The sequence below is a fragment of the Saimiri boliviensis genome, chromosome 10 (assembly GCF_048565385.1).
Source record: "Saimiri boliviensis isolate mSaiBol1 chromosome 10, mSaiBol1.pri, whole genome shotgun sequence".
NCBI lineage: Eukaryota > Metazoa > Chordata > Mammalia > Primates > Cebidae > Saimiri > Saimiri boliviensis.
In genome coordinates, this window is record NC_133458.1 from 17,905,192 (window position 1) to 17,926,739 (window position 21,548).

Genomic DNA, 21,548 nt, shown 5'->3' on the forward strand with positions numbered 1-21,548 from the left:
GATAGAATTTGCAGATTCAAGGCCGATGAGATAAAAGACTTTGAAAGTTCTTAAGAGAACCACATTTCTTGGAAAAGCAGGAGGCATGACATGGTGCATTTGGTTCCCTTCCCAGGAGAGCACCGCTTCTTTCCCTGCTCCCGACCCTGTGGGAAAAGAGGGCTGTTGGCCCATTCCCAGCCAGGCCCTGCCATTCTTTCTCTGTTTTCAGTCTCCTGGATCAATCCCTTAATTGTGTTTATCATCGTTTCATGCTTGACATTTCCCGGTGAGTCATACTGTCCTCCTCATACTATTTGACAATGTCTCTGCCCCCAAGGATTACTTGATTTGCCATCTGCTCTAGTATCTACAGCATTTCTCCTGGGAAACAGTGTTGCTCACCGGCACTCCGTTTCCTCCGAGGTGTTGATGACAGCCTTCGGGTCCGCGTCTCCAGCCACGACCTTGCGCCCATTGCCTCACCTGGCTTCTTTTCTTGTTGCATGTAGAACATTCCGTCTTTGTGGTTACTAATGCCTAAAATAAAATCTGCCTTAAACCGAGCTCTTCTAGCTGGCCTGTGCTCTTACCATCAACAGCATGGTTCTCTTAGTCCTCTTGGGGTGTGAACCTTTGATTTAGAGCTTTTCCCCGTTTGCTGTTTCTCATTCTGTCCTGCTGGTCTTTGTTTAGCAACACTTCTGGCTGTGTCCCTCTGTCTTTGGCCTTACCCATGAACTAGTTCAGTGTCACCTTGCCCTCGTCCCCTTCCAATTAATCCCATGCAGGCTCAGCCCATCCTATTGATTTCCATTTGCTTTTCAAAGTGGGTGATCACCATTCACAATTCAACGTAGCAAGTAGGAACTGGGTGCTGATTAGCAAAGACCGTCAGCTCCTGACACTTTAGTAAATTAAGCAATTTCTTGCCTCAGAGTTTCAGTATGAATAGCTGAACACTGGACATTTCAGTGTAGATATCCCATTAGTGCTCATAATTCAACTTGTTGAAAACGGATTCCATTCTTCCCTCCTCCCAAGAGAAGCAAGACATGAACTCCACTTCCTATCTTCCCTCTCGCCAGTGGAGCCTCCTCCTTCTGGCCCCCCCAGATGTGTTCTAGTCCCCTCTGCCCTTCACCGTCACATCTCGTCTGTCAGTGTGTCTTACCTCTTCTCCTCTGCAGAGTCTTATATTTCTGCTGCTCCCTCTTGTCGCAGGCAGTTCCCTAGGCCAGGTCCTCCTTACGCCTCTGGACCAGCCTTCCTTTTGGCTGAGCACCTGCCCAAGGTCCCTTAGCCCAGCTGTTCTTACTTAAGGGCCAGTTATCTGTCCACTGACCCCCTGTGCATTAGATAAGCAGCAGGTAACCTCTTTAAAGAGGTAAATTTATTTAATTTTAATCATCTTTATGCTTATATTTCTCAAGTATTATAACCGGAAGATAAAGATATGAGAGATGACTTAGGGTCATTGTTGTTGATGTCCTAGACTATTTCACCAGGTGAAATAGTCTATGTCAGTATCCTCTTATAGTCAGTGTTTCCTGTAGTTTCCATCTATCTTCCTTCACTTACCAGCCTTCATCTTTCCTTTGGCTGTTGTGAGACCTGTCTCATCGTTTGGTGATTCTAGTCTGAGAACCTAAAGAATTAAGAAGAAGTGTGTCTGGTGTTATGGATTTGGGGGTCAGGCAAGCCTCAGTTCAAATCCCAGCCCTGCTAGCAGTGGCAAAGTGACTTTGGACAAATTAAAGCTCCGTTTACTCATCTCTGAAACAGGGAAACACACCTTCCCTTACAGTTGTATCAAGTAGGCACCTGGAGTCTGATGTGTAGAGAGCGAAGGCAATCAGGACAGCCCCCTACCACTTGTTAATTATGTGTTAGATGGCAGCCAGTGAGAGAGAAGGCGAAAGGAGAAATTAGGTGAGCGGCTCTCATGGTTGAGCTTCCCCTTAGCTCTTTGAGTATTTAGAAATTACTTCTGGAATATGGAAGTTATCAGAAGATGACAGTTGTGGATAAGTAGGTAGTTGTGTACACACTAGTGGTTATTTATTGCTTTAGCGTTCGTTATTGTATCGCCACTATGCAGACGCACCTCAGTTGCCTCCGAGCAAAGCCTGAGCTTCTTAGGACAGAGACAGCGGTGCTGGCCGCTCCCGCCATGAGTCTCGCTTTCCTGGAGGACTGAAGTTCACCCTGTTGGCAGGATCTAGAGCACCAGCTTTCTGCCACATCTTTCTGCTTGCAGCTTGCATCTTAGCTCTGCTGTCAAATCTTGCCTGACCACGAACCATAGTGACTCCTGCCTCCGAACTCCTAGTGTTTACTTTGGCAAGTTTCTGTTGCCTTAGAATTACCAGCTGTCCTTTTTAATTTGCATTGTACTTGACAATCCCCATGAGGTTTTAAGCTCCTCTCGGTCAGTGACGATGTCTGAGATGTCATTGTGTTTCCTGTTGTGCCCAACCCTAGGCTTTTTTTTTATGTTGAGGACCCTTAACACAGACTTGATGATTGATTTTATTTCAGGTTTTTTCCTACTTCTTTCAAATGCCCAGTGCTGCAATCAGTAGTATTGTTATTGTCATTATTGACAGAAGACTGTAGAGCTTGTGGTTGATCCTAAGCTGTGCTCTGGTGGAATATACTACATAGTTAACATTACACAACTACTGTCCTGCATAAACAGATGTTGATTGAAAATGATATAAAAGCCCCAGAGACATTCACTATACACCATTTAGGAAATGTATCATTTAGAATGGGCTAACCTGAGATTGTCTTTGCACTGCTTGTGAAATAGAAACAATGAGCAGAATTATTAAAACTTCATGAATATTACTTAGTATGTCAATGAAGAAAACTTTCCTAGTACTTTCTGACCCCCTGAGGTATTAGATCACTGAGTCATTCAGGATTCTCAAGGGTTATACAGATTAACACTTTTCTAGGTCTTTAAAAATGTCCATTTGGATGCATATTTCTAACATATTTTAATATAGAATAATAATTTGACATTATTCTATAATTATATCTTAGGTGCATAATCTGTATTAGACAAATATGGCATTTCATTAAATATGGGAATTAATTCGTCCTTTGAGTTCTTGATTAGGAAAAAAAAAAAAGATCTGTAGCATCTATCAAGTACTCATTATTCAGCCAGAGCATGTGTCCGAAAGATTTTAGTACGAAGTAAGGAAGTTAGTACCTCTTAAAATCGGGTGTTCATGATTCCATTCTCTTTAATAATATAACTGGATTCTCAGAGGTAATCTGTTTCACATCTGCCAAACCCAAATTAAACATTATATACCGATAAAATTGGTGCCACTATTTTACTTATAATTACTCCTCTTGAGCTTTGCTAGAATTCAGTGAAATTGAATTCAACTTTTTTTTTTAATTGTAGTTGAACCCTCACTCATCCTTGTAGTCTGATCTTCCAGTAGATAATTTATTTAGGGGTGGTGAAATGGAAAGGAAATGTACTCAGATGTGAAGCAACTTTCAGTTCATCTAATTGTGAAATATAAAGTTATGAAGAAACTAAGTAAATAAGTGGGGAAAAATACAGTAAATGAGCCAATTCCTTAACAAATGTCATTAAAAAAAAAAAAAAAAAAACTGTGTGAGTTGGTCAGGTGCGGTTGCTCACACCTGTAATCTCAGCCGAGGGAGGCCGAGGCGGGTGATCAGCTGAGGTCAGGAGTTCGAGACCAGCCTGGCCAACACGGTGAAACCCTATCTCTATTAAAAATATAAAAATTACCCAGGCTTGGTGGCACATACCTGTAATCCCGGTTACTCAGGAGACCGAGGTAGGAGAATCACTTGAACCAGGGAGGCAGAGGTTGCAGTGAGCCGAGATTGCACCATTGCACTCCAGCCTGGGTGACTGGAGCAAAACTCCATCTAAAAAACAATAACGACAAAAACTGTGTAAGTTAAGATTTCAAGAATTCATGAAGCTTTTGAGGTACTCATATTATTATATTGTTTGTAACCCTAGACAAATGAATTTCTCATTAAACCATTAAGACAGAGAGACCAAAAACAAAACAAAAAAAGACCAAAAAGCACATAGAATTACCTAGGTTTGAAGCTGGGCCTGATGGCAGGCACCTATAGTCCTAGCTACTTGGGAAGCTGAGGCAGGAGAATCATGTGAGCCCAGGAATTCGAGGCTGCAGTGAGCTATGATCGCACCACTGCATTCCAGCCTGGGCAACAGAGAGCGAGATCCTGTCCCTTAAAACACACACACACACACACACACACACACACACACACACACACACACAATTAGATGTAGGTTTGAACTTCTGGGGTCAGGGCCTGATTTTTTTCACTTATCACAGAAACTTACACCTATCACATGACTTCCCAGTTTTCAAAGTTGGACCTTTGTGAGAACGAAAGTAGGAGGGTGCTCTTATTAACTGAATTGGCCTAACAGGGGAAGTGTATGTCCAAAAGGCAAAGTAGGGCATATGGTTACTCTTTCCATAAAACATCTGTCCTCCGGCCTGGTATGTACCTAGTACTCAATATTTTAAAACCTGGAGACTTGTAGTGTCTTAAGAATCCTGAAGAATAGCAGATGAAGTCGAGTGTAGCATTTTATAGACATAAATGGCATCTGTAATCAAGACTAGAAGGCAGATGTTTTAAAAATAGCATTTTGAAATGCCGACTTATATACATGATTTTTATAAATGCAAAATGAAAATTAGAATAAAGTAACTAAAAGAAGGGTCAGAGCCCTCACTGCCTTTAGCATATCAAAGTACACCCTGAGTCTGGGTTACCTGGATGTGTTTTGGGCATGAGAGACTTTGTCAACTTAATGGTAATAAGGAATAACGTCTTAAAAAGAATGGACTTTAATTCTTCGAACTATAGGCTATGTTTTCGTGTCAGTTTTATTGATGCTATTTTTCATTTGTCATATGCAATGAAGAGTTTATTATATATCGTTGCATAAGAGAAGTTGTTTTAAATTCTAATAAATTTATTCTTACTTTTTACTTATCACTTCTGTAGCATCCACATGAACTCATGTCTGTATAATTAACAAACACGTAAGACCGTGTGCATCTCTGAGGTTCAGTGTTGATGACTTCAGCCTGTTTATGAGACAGTTATATGGTAATAGATATGCAACTTGTTAAGAGCTTTAGTTCTGGGTTATGGTGACTCCCTGTGCTTTAGTGAATGAAAATGAGGTCATTTTGACAGGTTTTATCTTGGGAGGCCACTAAGGCTTTTGGGGAAAAGTCTGGGTCAGGTCATCCCTCTGGGAGCAGGTGTGGTTATGGCAGATTTATCCCACCATGAACTCCCGGGTTCCTCTTACATTCCTGATGGGCTCAAAACCTGCCTTCCCAGGTGCAGTAGCCTCCCTGGTCTCTCACTGAGGAGTAAAATCTGCCTTCTCATTCAAGAGCCAACTAGGAAGTATAGAAATGACTTAAAAAGCAATTGAGATTTTGCTGTAGGATCAAACTGACAATGTGCATTAAGCCCCTGTTTTTCCTGAAAAGGAGATTGACAAATGAGGCGGAAGTAGCCTTGACTGGTCCAAGGGTCAGTACAGAAAGAAATAAGAGGAGACATTTGGCTCTTGCTTTCAAGTGGAAAAAAAACATCGAGTCCCCCTCTGCACCCCGCTTTATTGTCCCAACCTTAGGATCTGAATAAATACAGTGGTAAAATGTTGTGGGCTTGAGTCTGAGAGCTAAACTAATCAGGAAGATTTGTTCCAGAGAAATACTCTCGAGGAGAAATGTTTGAAAATAAGTGTGTTGCTATAAGATTATTTTAAGATTTAGCAACAAAACCACCAGCAGAGTCTTATTCCTTATAAAGATATTTTAGGGATTTAAGAAAGTATTACCGTTAGAGACTTTCTTTAACTATGTCTTGTTGGAGCATTTTGCTGCCTGAAGCAAAGTGGCCTCTGCCACAGAGCAAAGGTAGCATGGCTGCACTGGGAGCTGGGTCCAGCCTTTGGAATAGTTTCTGTTGACCTCAGAAAGGGGCTGCAGGGGCCACACCAGGCCAGGCCGGAGACTGAGGCAGCCGGCCGAGGTGCAGAGTGTTTCCAGCCACGCAGCTCTCCTCTCTGATCCCAGGCATCTGTCACCAGAGGCAGCCAGTGATGATTTCTATAATTTTATGACCCTTGGCTGTCATCCCAATAACAAATAAGTCATAAGCCACCCTCTTCCCCTCTGTAAAATTCCACTTCTGCACCCTGGACGGCCTTTCCAAGATCTTTTTGAAACAGCGAAAACAGAGACTAGAGCCTCACCTTCTTTATGTATGAACAGCATATTTCTGCTGTTGCCATCTCTGACCGCCCCGCTCCAGGGACTTAAAGAGTGAAAAATAAGCAGCAGGGTAGACACAAAAGGAAGGAAATGGCTATTTTGCTTTGCGTCTTCAGTGGATAAGTCACCGAAAGCCAAGTAATTGGTTGTTTCTATATTGTATACAACATCTAGAACAATATGGATATTCACTTGATACTGGTAAATAGGGAATAGCCATATTATGTGTTGTTCTAGAATAAGGGGGATGTTGACTTGAACAAAAAGGAGCCATGGGAAGAAACAGGTGAAGTACAGATTCTGAATAAGCAAGCCGGAAGAGTCTAGTCAGGCACGAGGATTCCTGCAGATGTGCAGTCACAGTGTGTAGGTGGAGGTCAGAGTTCAGGATTGAAGCAAGAAGGGAACCTGCCAGCAGATCCATGGGCCCGGCGGAGGCGGGGCTCAGAGCAGGGGCTGGGTATTAGCAGAACTGCCCTTAGGAAGTCAGAGCCAAAGTCAGATGGTACATATGGCATGTTCTGTAGGAACAGAGAAATGGGAATGATCACTGGCTTGGAGTGGTCTGGAAAGAAAAGGAATCTAGTCTGGCTGGTCTTTGGATAAGTTGAGAGAAGTAGCAGTAGAGGAACGGTGTAAGAGTATGAAGGTAGGGCGTTTAAGAGACATTCTGGAACCAGTGAATAGACCAGCTTCGTTCGAGCTGAGGATCCAGGAAGGTTAATAGAGCTGGAACTAACAAGGTAGTCGGAATCAACAAGCAAAGGTGTTGAGTTCCCAACTTTATCTCCTTGACACTAAGGAGCTACTGAAGTTTGGAGAGGGGAGTGACATGCTCAGAGATGTTCTAGGAAGATTAATCTGGTGGCCAAATATAGGCAAATTAAAGGGAGCTAGAGTGCTCAGGTAGGTAAGATGTCTCTATTTGCTTTAGTCCTATTAGAAAGTGATCAACACTTTCACTATGGAAGTGGCAGCGACAGCAGAAATGATTGGATGCAAGAGATGTTTTGAAGGAAGGAGTGATTAATATGCCTTAGCACCTTCTTGTCTATGAAGGTAAAGAAGAACCATCATAGTTCATAGTTTTGGAGCCAAGTGACTAGAAAAACACTTTATGAACAGTCATGGAAATGTTAGAACGGAGGGTGAGATGGCTAGATTTTTGGGAACAAGTAAGGAGTTCGGCTTTGGAAGCGCGTCTTTGACATTGTTGCAGGAGGTAACGATCTATCACTGTCACCTCTGAAGGAGAGCCCAGCCGGTGTAAACATGTGGGGTCACCTACACAGAGGTGACGGCTTAAACTGCTTGAATGGATGATATCTACCGGAGAGAACAGAGTCAAAACAGTGGAGATGGGAACATTTTAAAGGAAGAGAGGCGGGCGTGATGGCTCACACCAGTAATCCCAGCACTTTGGGAGGCTGAGGTCAGGAGTTTGAGGCCAGCCTGGCCAATGTGAAATCCTGTCGCTACTAAAACTACAAAAATCAGCTGGACGTGGTGGTGCACACTTGTAGTTCCAGCTACTCGGGAGGCTGAGGCAGGAGAATGGGTTGAACCTAGGAGATGGAGGTTGCAGTGAGCCGACATAGCACCACTCCAGCCTGGACAAGAGAGCAAGACTCTGCCTCAAATAATAATAATAAAATAAAGAAGGAAGAGGAACCACCCAAGCGCAGAGTATGCAATCAGACACGGGAGGGGGAGGTTACAGATTGACTGAAGTCCAGATAAGAGCATCAAGAAGGAAGTCGTGGTCAGCAGTATCAGATGTTGCAGACATTAAGAAGAACTGGCTGAAAAAAGGCCATTGGATTAGGCAATTAGGAAGTCATTTACCTTTAAGAACACCAGCCTATAGAGATGGATTAACATGTGGGCATTGAAGAAAGGGAGCATAAACCATTGATCACAGGTGAGAGGAGGGCAAGAATTAAGAGGGGGGAATGCAGCTGTTAAACCTTTTGCCTTCCACGTTGGGAGTTTGTGTGTGCACACACGTGAAGGCAGAAGAAAAAGATGAGTGATTGATTCATTTGGCCAGCCATATTAAGTTCCTACTAAGTGCCTGGATCCAATTAAGTACGGGGAGAAATGGAAAGCTACAATAGAAAGAACTGTGGCAGAAGCAGGTTCAAGCGAAAATGGGACACATAGGGATCATAAGAATGGGGCAAGTGTTTCAGTGTTGGAAAAGAGCAACGCCCCTTTCTCTCAGACTGGAGAGAAGGAATGAAGGATGGACGATGGGGCAGGTTCAGGAATGTTCTGAAAGGAAGAAGGAAATAAAGGAGGAAAGGTAAGGTTGACCTCAGACTTCTAGAAAATGTGGAAGTTGGGTCATCGACCAAGAGAGAAGATGGACTAGGGTGACAGCTGATGAAGTGGAGAGGATGTTGAATAGCTACTCTAGGTAATGCCGGGGGCTCAAGAGTCAGGAACAAGGTTAGCCCCCACCAGTACTGCTTCCACATGCTCCCTTCCCTGTGCTTCTGTGAGAAATTTTTGTCAGCTGTGGCTTAGAAGATGAGCAATGTTTGTTTCTCTCTTTACCTTTAAGGAGTTATCCTTCTTCATCACCTTTTTTCTGTAAATTCTTGTTTCAGTATCACCATAATTTGTACAAGTGTTCCAGAATAGTGGTCTTAAAGGCTTCTGAGTTCATCTAAATCATGGATGAAATGTTGGTATGAAATAATAGTACTTTCGGCCGGGCGCAGTGGCTCACGCCTGTAATCCCAAGACTTTTGGAGCCTGAGGAGGGTGGATCACCTGAGGTCAGGAGTTTGAGACCAGCCTGGCCAACATGGCGAAACCCCCATCTCTACTAAAAATACAAAAATTAGCCGGGTGTGGTGGCACCTGCTTATAATCCCAGTCTTGGAAGGCTGAGGCAGGAGAATGGTTTGAAATCTGGGAGGCGGAGATGGCAGTGAGCCGACATCACGCCACTGCACTCCAGCCTGGGCAACAACAGTGAGGCTCAGTCTCAAAAAAAAAAAAAAGAAAAAAGAAAAAAAAAGAAATAGTACTTTCTAGAGAAATGGATTGATATATGAAATTTAGTACGAAAGGTGAGTCAGGAAAGGTGAGCACAAATTGTGCTACCCAGTCCCCACCATTGAGGCTGAGAAAATGTTTTAGGCTGTCAAGATGAAAGTCACTCAACCCTACAGAATTCATTTACGATGACTAAGATGCCAGGTAGTAATTAGGGTTCCTCCAGGATCCAGAAGATCCTGAGTGGCCTGGTGATGGGGCCTGTGTGGGAAGATGTTTCCTCAAACCAGTGAACCGGACAGGGTCTCTTGACAAGGCTGAGCTGATTATGCAGGCAGCAAAGCACCTGACAGTTAGCGATGCCTCCTGAGTCTTCAGTTTCAGTAGGAAGCAGCCCAGGGAGAACTGAGGAAGAATCCATCTCTGCCACAGATAATGCCTATTACAAAAACAGATGATGACCTATGTCCTGATACTGAAATTCTGTTGTTGCGTCTCAGCTGTGTTGCTGGCACCTAATGGTGGCAGGTGACACCCTGGAACCACTTGGTTCCACAAACTCAATGACCAGAGTGTGCTTCTGGGTGGAACAGATTCGGTTTTCCAACCTTGTTTTCAGGTGAGAAGAAAATACTCGATACGGCTGAAGCCACGGCTGAGCACTGGAGGCGATCTGTTGAGTTGACTTGCACCAAAGTGACTCTGATACTTACCTTTTGCCTCCTTTCCTTGTAGGTATGGCCTCACATGTGCAAGTTTTCTCCCCTCACACCCTTCAATCAAGTGCCTTCTGTAGTGTGAAGAAACTGAAAATAGAGCCGAGTTCCAACTGGGACATGACTGGGTACGGCTCCCACAGCAAAGTGTATAGCCAGAGCAAGAACATCCCCCCGTCGCAGCCAGCCACAACCGTCAGCACCTCCTTGCCGGTCCCAAACCCAAGCCTACCTTACGAGCAGACCATCATCTTCCCAGGAAGCACCGGGCACATCGTGGTCACATCAGCAAGCAGCACTTCTGCCACCGGGCAGGTCCTCGGCGGACCACATAACCTAATGCGTCGAAGCACTGTGAGCCTACTGGATACCTACCAAAAATGTGGACTCAAGCGTAAGAGCGAGGAGATCGAGAACACAAGCAGTGTGCAGATCATCGAGGAGCATCCACCCATGATTCAGAATAATGCAAGCGGGGCCACTGTCGCCACTGCCACCACGTCGACTGCCACCTCCAAAAACAGCGGCTCCAACAGCGAGGGCGACTATCAGCTGGTACAGCATGAGGTGCTGTGCTCCATGACCAACACCTACGAGGTTTTAGAGTTCTTGGGCCGAGGGACGTTTGGGCAAGTGGTCAAGTGCTGGAAACGGGGCACCAACGAGATCGTGGCCATCAAGATCCTGAAGAACCACCCGTCCTATGCCCGACAAGGTCAGATCGAAGTGAGCATCCTGGCCCGCTTGAGCACAGAGAGTGCTGATGACTACAACTTTGTCCGGGCCTACGAGTGCTTCCAGCACAAGAACCACACGTGCTTGGTCTTCGAGATGCTGGAACAGAACCTCTATGACTTTCTGAAGCAAAACAAGTTCAGCCCCTTGCCCCTCAAATATATTCGCCCAGTTCTCCAGCAGGTAGCCACAGCCCTGATGAAACTTAAAAGCCTAGGTCTTATCCATGCTGACCTCAAACCAGAAAACATCATGCTGGTGGATCCCTCCAGACAACCGTACCGAGTCAAGGTCATCGACTTTGGTTCAGCCAGCCACGTGTCCAAGGCTGTGTGCTCCACCTACTTGCAGTCCAGATATTACAGGTAAGACCGTCCGCATGGAGACAGGAGCTGCGGAATGCCCAGTGGCACTCACAGAGAATGTGTAGCCTTAGTAAGCCTGCAGTTCCTGTCCTCAAGTGATCTTAATGTACTTAGGAAATTAGGACATGTGCACATTGCAATGTCAATTGGAAGTCACATTAGAACGGAGCCAGGTAAGATCCGTGGCATTGGCGTTCGGCGTTGGAAGGGCTCCCTGGGAGCAGGGGCGAAGCGGAGGAGTTCCATCCTCCCAGATGGTAGGATCCAGACAGGTGGTGGAGAGAGAGGGACGTGCCATCCGTGGTCCACAGTCACATTAGTGGGAATATACAGGAGACAAGAAGGACACTCGCCTGGCCAGAACCATTTGTGAGTGGTGGGAGATGTGAGTGAAAGGACGAGTTAGAACCAGGTCACTGGGGCTCTTAAATAGCAGATCAAGGAATTGCAAGTATATACTCAAACCCAGAGCAAGCCCTGGAAACCTTGAACAACGTAAGGTGACAGGGTGAAAGGGCTGTTCTGAGAAGGTTCCTTGGCTATCCATGTGCAGAGGGCTGGAGGAAGGGAGAGACTAGTCTGGGGCCAATTGGTGGGCTCCTGTGTTGAGGTGGCTCCAGGCTTCAGGTCAGGATGATGGAAGAATGACAGTGTTGTCCACGGCAGGGAAGTGTATTCACTCACAGACTCGCACATGCAGTCATTCAGCAAGCTTTGATTTCACTTCTAACATGTGCCAGGCACAGTGCTAGGTAAAGGGATACAGACAGGGCCCTTGCCATCCTGGGGCATCTGGAAGCTTTTCAGGGACCCCTGTGTGCAGTCAGGATTGGAACTGTGGCTGTCACGGCACTGAGATCGGAGTGCTGGCTTTGGGGTCATGAAAGGCCGGGGTGAACCTGGTCCCTCCGCTCCTAATTGCCTGATTTCTCCACGCCTTCATTTCCTAAGCCATGAAGTGGAAGAGATCCTCTCACCAGTCTAATGGGCGGCTGGGAGGCGACGCGGCTGTAACACGGGTTAGGTGTGTCACTCTGTGTCCGGCTGTGGAGGGTGCACAGTGGGGAGGTGGCAGGGCTGGAGAGCAAGAGCCTGCTCTGTGGAACCAGCTTGGGGATATCGTTGGGGTGGGGCCGAACAGTTCAGTGGAGATAGAAGTCACAAGAAACAAAACTGAAACTCCCATGAGAAGATGGGGTGGATGCACATTTAAGAGCGTGCCACGTAGGCAGGAACACCAGGGTCCCCAGAGGCCATCCTGCCGAGACCTCCCGCCCGACACTCACTTGCGGGTGTGCTTCCTCCCATGCCTTCCAGGGCTGCAGAGAGAAGGCTGGAATGTGCACCAGGGCCATGTCGACACAGCTGACCTGTCACCCATTCCTGGGGCCGACCTGGTTCAGCTTCCCCTTCTTGCTCCCGCTCTGGGCCCCCCCCCCCACCGTCTGGCTTCAGGTAGAACTGTCGCCTGTCTCCTCCCAGCCCTCTCCCTGCTAGGTACCACGCCCTTCTTCCCTGGGAGAGCAGCAGCCCCTCCGCACGGGTCCCCAGGTACCCTCCCACCTTGCACCCCGTCTCCGTTTATCCTAATCCTGACTCACACAGGAGGTTTCCAGGCCTCTCCACCCGTGCTGTTTCTGTTTCTTGCCTCCTCCTCCCTTTAGGAAGCATTTCCTGAGTTAGAGCCACTCTCTGTGAGCCTCTTCCCCGCCCTGCCCCTGGATTCCTTTCCCGCTCATTTCCTATGTGCAGGAAAGGTCTCCGCTGGCCTGTACTTTCCCACCAGGCCCCGTGCAGACAGACGGACCTACCGCTGCCACTCCACTTCCTCTCCACTCCCTCTTCCCGACCCATGCCAGCTGCTCTCTGCACCCCCAGAGCCAGTGACAGGGAGAAGTGAGCCCAGGGCGGGAACCCCCGAGGAAGTTGGGCACCTCTTTGTGTCCAGAGGAGAAGGATGGCCAGTGGTTGAGTGAATCTGGAGTGTGGGGTGCCCAGTACCAACAGCACGTGTGCTCTGTAGAGAGCGGCTGGGCCTCCTCTGAAAGCCAGCTCTGGTAGCTGCCCTGGGTACCAGCCCTGCTGGAGGGTAGCTGGTGCTGTGCTGGCTCTCTGCTACCCTCACAGGAGGCCACTGTGCCACTTCATATTTAGGTTGGTAAAGTCAGCATGGCAAAGGCTGGCACTTTCTAGATCTTGGCCTGAATTCAGGGTGAACAGCCCCTAACTTGGCTGCTAGGGCTTTTATGTCATCTGAATTTCTGCATCATGAACACATACCAGTGTTATTAAAATACAATAAAATCTAGCAGTAATTTTACTCACATGCAGTCATTCAATATGCTTTGATTTAACTTCTAACTTGTGCCAGGCACAGTGCTAGGTAAAGGGATACAGACAGGGCCCTTGCCATCCTGGGACATCCGGAAGCTTTTCAGGGACCCCTGTGTGCAGTCAGGATTGGAACCGCTGCTGTCACGGCACTGAGATCGGAGTGCTGGCTTTGGAGTCATGAAAGGCCGGGGTGAACCTGGTCCCTCCGCTCCTAATTGCCTGATTTCTCCACGCCTTCATTTCCTAAGCCATGAAGTGGAAGAGATCCTCTCACCAGCCTAGTGGGCGGCTGGGAGGTGACGTGGCGGTAACACGGGTTAGGTATGTTACTCCATGGCAACTTGTAAGAAGACTTCAACAGACTGTGTTTAAAAGGCAGTCCTCCTTAGAGCAAAACTGGGTGAATCAAGTTAGCTGAATTGGGGGTTCCTAGCCCCCTTGTCATCTCGCCTTCTGGTGCCCACATGACGCTTCCTGGAGCCCTCCCTGTCCATCCGCTTAGACTCTGCAGTTTTTCTTCACTTTCCTGCCTGGTGCTGGTGCCCCTAGTGCTGAGGAGACAGGCCGCGAAATCTGGGATCCTAGCTCAGGGAGCCTGTGGCGACAGTGGAAGTTTGCCTGAGAGCTGGGGAGGGCTGACCCCTTCACCTGGACTTACGGCGCTCCTCTCCTGCCCCCTTCTGTGGGCAAGATCAGGACTTTTGGGCGCCTCTGGTGGGTGTGACAGGCTGGTTTGCTGGCTGTTCCTGGGCCCACAGGAGCCCTCTTATCCCCACCTAGGCCCTGCACCCCCACATCCCTCTGAAGGGTCCTCCACTTAGTTGTGATAGTCCCCTCTTTTCACCCCTGAAATCACCATTGCCTGAAATTCTGAGCAAGATGGCCTCTTCCTCCTTCCTGTGGTCACCTTGGCCTTCAGCCCTTCACGTCAGCCTCCCTGCGCCCAGCCTGAGTTCCAAGGACACGGTCAGCAGGAAAGGCAGCCGCTCTTCTGCCTGCAATGAGGCTTCGTTTCTAAGTTGGCGCAATGCTCTGTTTCTCCCCCAGGCGCTGTCTGAGCCCTGCGGTAGTTTGCCACCATGTAGATGGATCTGAGTTTTCCAGGACAGCCTCTAGTGCTCTGTCTCTGTTCATCCCAGCTGTGTGGGACAGCCCGCTCTATGCCACGTTTCTCAAATTGATTTTCCCGGTGGCTTTGCCTCTTATTAGGAAAGACAGGGGGGCAAGGAAGGCTCTTTTAATTGTCCGTCATTAAGGCCCATGTCCCAGAAGGCAGACACCTTCAGCTACCTCTTAGAGAATGGCTGCACGTTTGAACCACCTGGGCTGGAGCATGCCCAGCCTCCCGGCAGGTTGGCCTTTGTCCTGCGGGTGGGGGTGGGAATTTCTCCCCATGGCCGCCTAGAGCTGGGCACATTATCCTCCCAGGACATCTGACTTTCAAAAGGTAGAGTACTTATGTGTCCTTCTGTCATTTTACACGGGACTGTGCTGTGTCTCATCCCACCATTGTCCCTGCCTGGTGACGCTGAAACGGTGTGATACAAGGATATGTCATCCTCGGCCTGGGGGACTTGGGAAAGGTGGGGGTGTCCCCAGAGCCAACTATTTTCCCCAGCTGTCAGGCTTGTGCCTGCCACAGTGGCTGTTGGTATTCTGTGAGGCAAGCCCAAAGGTGTGTTTTTCAAGAAACAAAGTCTGCTTTTTAAGGGTTTTTTTTTTTTTTTGAGTCTGAAGCAGCGGTGTTCCCTTCCAACTCGAAGGTCAGTTATGTAGTTAACTGTCAGCTGCACGGGTTCTCAGGCTTCACTGTGCACAGGAGTCACCTGGAGAGGTTGCTGGGAACAGTTTCTCCCTGGGTGAAAGTCCGCACCCACCACCATAGAGAATGGCCTCAGAGAACAGAGGTGAGCCAGGCAGGTGGTCTTAGGACCACTCTTTGGGAAACGTTATTCTGAGGGACAGAGGGATTTTCTTAATGGTGTCACATTTCAGATATTCACACCAAAGAACAGAGTTGCAGGTAATCCTCACTTGCATTACTTTACCTTGGGCATCGCTGCCATTTCCTTATTTAATTCTACGTTGATGCCAGATCATTTTGTTTGTTTTTAGTTTTTCAGTTTGTTTTTTTTTTTTTTTTTTTAGCAAGCAGTAAATTGGTGCTGGGGTATTTCCATTATCAGCAGAACCAGCAAACTAAAAATAAGTCCTAATATTCAACTCCACTCTCAGGAAAAACACAAACAAAAAGACATGCCATTCAGGCAAAGGGTAATCAGTGATTAAAATATGTAGGGGTTTTTTTTGTTTGTTTGTTTCTGCTCTGGATTATTCTTGTCTAGACTTTTTTGAAACATGTAAGACTTTTTTGAAACATGTAAGACTGTTACCAGGACCCAAAAATTGAGCATACAAAAGTAGGACATGAAAATAGCAAATAATCCACTTTTTCAGAATCATCTAACCTTTTTTTTTTTTTTTTTTGGTCTGATTCTTTGTGGTGCAGAGACTATCTTCAGGTTGATTTTATGGTGGTTTTAGGTAGGGGTATGTATTGTACAAGTTGATTTCATGGTGGTTTTAGGTAGGGATATGTATTAATCCATTCTTGCATTGCTAAAAGAGATACCTGTGACTGGGTAATTTATAAAGAAAAAAGATTTAATTGGCTCATAGTTCTGCAGGCTGTATAGGAAGCATGGCTGGGAGGCCTCAGGAAACTTAGAATCACGGAGGAAGGTGAAGGGAAAGCAGGCACATCTTATATGGCTGGAGATGGAGGAAGAGAGAGGTGGGGTAGGTGCCACATACTTTTAAACAACCAAATCTCATGAGAACCTCACTAAGAAACAGCAAGGGGGAAGGAAGTGTGCCCCGTGATCCAGTCACCTCCCACCAGGCCCTTCCTCCAACATTGGACGTCACATTTCAACATCAGATTTGGGTAGGGACACGGATCCAAACCACATCAGGACGGAGATTAACTTTCAGTTCAATTCATCAGACACTCATTGGGTACCTACTGAGTGTCCTGTGGTAGGTACATGCTCCAGAGTGCAGAGGGTAAGGCAAAATCCCTAATCTTGGAGAGTTCAGTCTGCTTGAGGAGATGGAAAACACAATCCAGCTGCCAAGACTGTGATTCTGATGCTTCAGTATTTTGAGTTTGGTCATTCAACAAAGATTTATTGTGAACCTACCGTATGCCAGACTCTAGGGAAATGGTGATGAGCAAAGCCAGTTCAAGAAACTCAAAGGCAGTGAAAGACTTTGTAAGATGGGCTGATAGGGAAGTTAATGTGGGAGTCTAGGGGTCATGGAGACTGGAATGAATAAGGGAAGATGGAGACATGATAGTGACTCCTTAGACAGCAACACCTGGCAGAAGTGGAAGCCTGTGTTGGAAGTCATGCTCCGGTGAGTGAGGCCTGACAATAGAGAGTTTTGAATACAGGCTTGAGGGGCTTGGATTGAGTCAAAGTGCCAGTGCTGGGAGCCATTGTAAATTCTTGAACAAAGGAGTCGTTTAATGAAAATTAATGACTGTATAAATCAGTCGGAATAGCAAAAAAATTTAAAAAGTTGTGGGGATGTGGGGAGAGCCAGAGGCTAGGAGACAACTATTGTTATTCAGGGATAAAGGCATGAGGCCCTAGATCATAATGGGAGATTCTACTCCCCTCAGAGTATGAATGTGGACGTTGTTCGTGCATTTAACTTTTCTGAGGCTTTGATTGCAGAACTGACTTAAAGGGAATAGCTCTTTGCTTGTTTTGCTTTCTTTTGTTTAATGACCTTGCTGTCTCTAAGGCCCAGTCCTGAAGCTCCAGTCTTTCAGAACCTGGTTTCAAATCCCACCACTGCTATAAAGAAATAGGCTCTGAAAGGAGAGACAAGAGACCTTAGCACCAGTCCTCGCCCTGCCCCAAGTGACCTGTGCTCCACTGAGTCATGGTCAGTAGACTGTCAGCTGTGACTGTCCACACTCCTCCATCTGGATCCCATTATGACCCAGGCCTGTGTTGGCGAGGCGGCTGGCCAGAACTGGTGGTTCAGTCTGTGGCCAGGGAGCAGTTTTTCCTCCTGTGGGTTGACCTTGGGCCTCATTAGCTGAAACTGGGAACCCTCCACGATCCTCCGATCAACAGAGAACAGGGCATCTCCCGAAATGCCATGCTCCAGGCTGGAAATATCCCTCATTTCAAAAAAGGTGCATAGCTTTATAAAGCCATAAATATAAGTCATTTCAAAACTTGCATAGCTTGTGCAGATTATAACGTATAGAAAGTGACTGACTAGAAGTTAGGTTTGATTGAAAAGAGGGGTCCCGAGAGCACGTGCATCGCAGGCGTGAACTTTTCAAATTAATTTGTCTTTTACTACTAATAGAAACAACAGGAGAAGGTTCTAGTTTGCACTTGAAGATATCAAGTGAACTATTCAACCTGCTGACAACTTCGTTTGCCGAGAGAGACTGTTATAAATACGTATGTGTGTGCATTTCGGGTTGCAGCTTCGTTTTTGAAGAGAAGCAATCAATAAGTTATCTAGGCTGCTAGGTTATCTTCAGTTTCCCCTTATTCATCTCTGGGACCTTCAGCTGTATGGTCAAATACTTGGCAATTAAAGTTTCTCTTAGTAAGTATTAATTATTGTTTATTAATAAGTATGAAATAACTGAGGTGGAATGCTCTGTGTATACTACCCTGGTACTGCAGTCCCCTCTTCACAGACACACACGTGCACACACACGTGCACACATGTCACACACACAGACTGAGGCGACACAGTTTAAGCCCATGTGTGACATGCAAGCATAGGCGTTCTTATGAGAACCATGGTGACCGAGAAGCTGACACTCAGCCCTCCATACAGAGCTACTGAGAATGCACCACGCCCACCATGTGGGAAAGACACAAAGCACACGCAGCAGCATTCATGGACACACAAGGCACATGCACATACTTGAAGACATTGAAACACCCTGCACCTCCTCAGATCTGGCAGCCGACCCCAGCGTCCCCAGAGGCTCAGGGCCCAGGTGCGGAAGCGGTGTTCATGCCCTGGAAACGTGGCCCAGTTTTCTGCCTTGCCACAGAGCTGCCAAATACACGTCCCCGACCTGAGGACAGTAGAGCCGGAACTACTCTTGGGCTCAAGGTAGAGACCAGTCATTGTCAAAGTGGCATCTAAGGACCCTCCTGCCCCATAATCACCCGGGGCACTTGCTGAAACAAACCTAAATGAACAGGCTCTCTGGAGATGGGGGGCCAGGTGACATGTACTTGGACAAGCTCTGCAGCAAATTCTTAAGCACACACACACAGTTTATTGAGGTATGATTTACCTAAAGAAAGCTGTACATACTTAATATCCGTGACTTGATGGGTTTTGGGCTAAGTATATACCCGTGAAACCACCACAGTCTATGCCGTGGGCATCTATCGCCTCCGAAAGTTTCCTTCTGCCCTCTCTCTTTATTTTATTATCCTTTGAGAATTGTTACTTAGATGGCATGGGCTCCAGAGTCTCAGCCCACTAGGATGTACGGCAGACCCTGCCGAGGTTAGAGGGTGGGGCCGCCGTGACAGCCTGGCACCGAGCTGTCCACATCGGCCTCCCAAGTGGTTGAGAGCCCCTCTGCAGGGCCTGTTTGTCAGATTACTTGTGGTCAGACCCTTTATGTCTCAGGGGTGGCAACAGCGGAGATCCAGAATAATTGGGGGGTACCATAGGAGGGATTATGTGGGTTGGTGAACTGGCGAGCAATGGATGTACCCACAGGGTTCCATCCCCCCTCTGAGGAGCCTGCCCAAGGCCTCCAGGAATGTGCCTGGGAAGGGCGGGAGGCCAGGGCTCTGGTGAAGGGGGTTGAGGGCTGCCCTCAGGGTGTTAACTCCCCCGTGCCTTTGCTTGGACAAAGCTCGTGCCAGAACTGAGTGGGCTTGAGCAGGGTCAGCGGTGGCTCTGAAGCAGAAGAGCAAAGCGATGCATGGCACACTGCACTGAGCCCACAGTGGGGCCGAATCAGAGACAGTGTGACCCACAGCGTGCCGGGGTATCACACTTTGCCCTCCGCACCAGTCATACGTGTGGCATTCGTGAATGGAAAGAGAATAAAAGGAAAATGCCTTTATGGGCAAATCTGAGAACCACAGGCTGAGAATCCACAGTTGAGCTCTAAACGTTGTTTTGGGGGAGTTGGGGATCTCCACCTCCCGTGTGAGCAGGCGGGAGCCAGGCTAGGCTCTGAGATAGAGCTCAGGAGCAGGGGAGGGGCTGAAGGCCAAAATACAAGCTCCCCACAGCAACCGTGGAAGCAGGTGGAGCTCAGTTTCTCACACCCGTGTTTGCTCCCTTCATGCTTATTAAATGTTGCAGACACCGTTTCCTAAGGCGCGCCCGTGGAAAGAGTGAATGACTGACCAAATGTCTGCATGCTTGAATGAGTGATATGAGTGGCCTCACGTGCCCAGTTTCTGATCATCTTTCATACAGGAACTTTCACTGCTGCCCGAGTCCTGGATCACGGCAGCCAGCGTCTCCGGACTCTGGATCTCAGGGGCTGCCAACCTCAGCCTCTTGGGGAGCATCCGCATCTCACCAAAAACATGTATCCCTGTCTTGTCTTTCCACCTGTGTGAGGTTTAGATTTAAGGCCTGCAGACAGCTGATTCAGCTTCCTACAGATCAGTTCCCTGAAATCAGCCAACATCTGTCCTGTCCCATTACACCTTCACAGAAAATGAGAAGCGACTTCCCCAGCGTAAAGAAGGGGCCAAACACAGCAAGACCTGACCGAGTAACCTTGAGGATAGAAAGGCAGCATCATCCTCAGGGCCTCATAACCTCCAATCTGCTTTTCTGTTTTTGAGGCTCTGTGAACGTGCTGCTCACGTTCCTTGTAACGCTCTTCCTGCCTGAGAGCTTAGTGAACAAAGGCTTCCCGGAAGGAATAAGGTCAATCTTCAGCTACTCAGCCCAGCCCTGGCACATGGTGAGCACTCTGGAAATGTTAGCTGCTTTTTTTCTTTTTTAATTTTTTGCTATTACTAATATATCACTCATTATCTGTGTTACCATTACTAGAATGCAGCAGACAGACCTGGATTTGAATTCCAGATCTGCTGCTTTAGAGCTGTGTGACACCAGACAGGTTCCCAAACCTCTCTGAGGCGTATTCTTCTTTTCTCTTGAAAGAGAAAAGTACTAGCAGTTGGTAGTAGTTTTCCCTTTTAAGAGAAGACAAGGTTGGTAGGGACTGGATGAGATGGCCACGTGTGTGTAACTTGCCCTCTGCCGTGCCTGGCACGCAGCGGCTCCGTCACGAATAAGCACCGTGCCTTCCCCAGCCTCCCTGCCCAGGTCCGTGCCTCTGTGACAGCACGCATTTTCCCTGGCCTGGGTCATTCGTGATTTGTAAGCCGGGTACCCCCAGTATTTCCAAGCTTCTTAAGGCTGTGTGTCATCTGTCTTTCATCTCATAGACGCATGGAGGTGCAGCATCGTATGTCACACTCACTAGGGGCCAAAGGAACAAGGGCCTGGACATTGGGAGTGTGGTCCTTGGGTTTCCTCTGGCACCAGGAAGGGACAGGGTCCAGCATTTGGGGAGAGAGGAGACGCCTCTTCCCGAGTTGGGAGGGAGGAGGACAGATCATGGTTGCTGCAGGGAGGAAGGTGGGGTACACTTCCTGACTTGAGAGCTGCATCTCCAGGCTGCTGCTGGTGGCCCTGGAGCAACGCTGGAGTCCTGTTGTCTGCGCATGGAGTGCAGGGCCCTTGAGGGGAGTGATGGGGCGGGGTGCTAGGAGGCCTTGGGGGTTAAACTGTGTTTGACACCTGCTGGTACTTCCTGCAACCACGGGCATCACTACTAACATCGCTAGGATCAAAAAGCCAAGGCTGGAGTGACACCAAGAGCCTGTTTAAGACTCCCGTGAAGACAGAGCACATCTGTGTGTATGGGGTGTGTGTTGTGTATGTGTGTGTATGGCGTGTGTTTATGTGTTAGGTGTAGGGTATGTATATGCTGGTGTGTGTGTTGGGGGTGTGTATGTTGG

General features: G+C 47.6%; 1 protein-coding gene across 9 annotated transcripts in view; it reads left to right on the forward strand.

Moving 5' to 3' along the window:
- Positions 1-21,548, forward strand: part of HIPK2 (homeodomain interacting protein kinase 2) — a 217,894-nt gene that overhangs the window by 51,532 nt on the left and 144,814 nt on the right. For all 9 annotated transcript variants that reach the window (XM_039472635.2, XM_039472638.2, XM_039472634.2 and 6 more), the window contains one exon: positions 10,068-11,148. In XM_039472635.2, the coding sequence (XP_039328569.1) occupies positions 10,068-11,148 (1,081 nt within the window). The remainder of the gene's footprint in view (positions 1-10,067; positions 11,149-21,548) is intronic.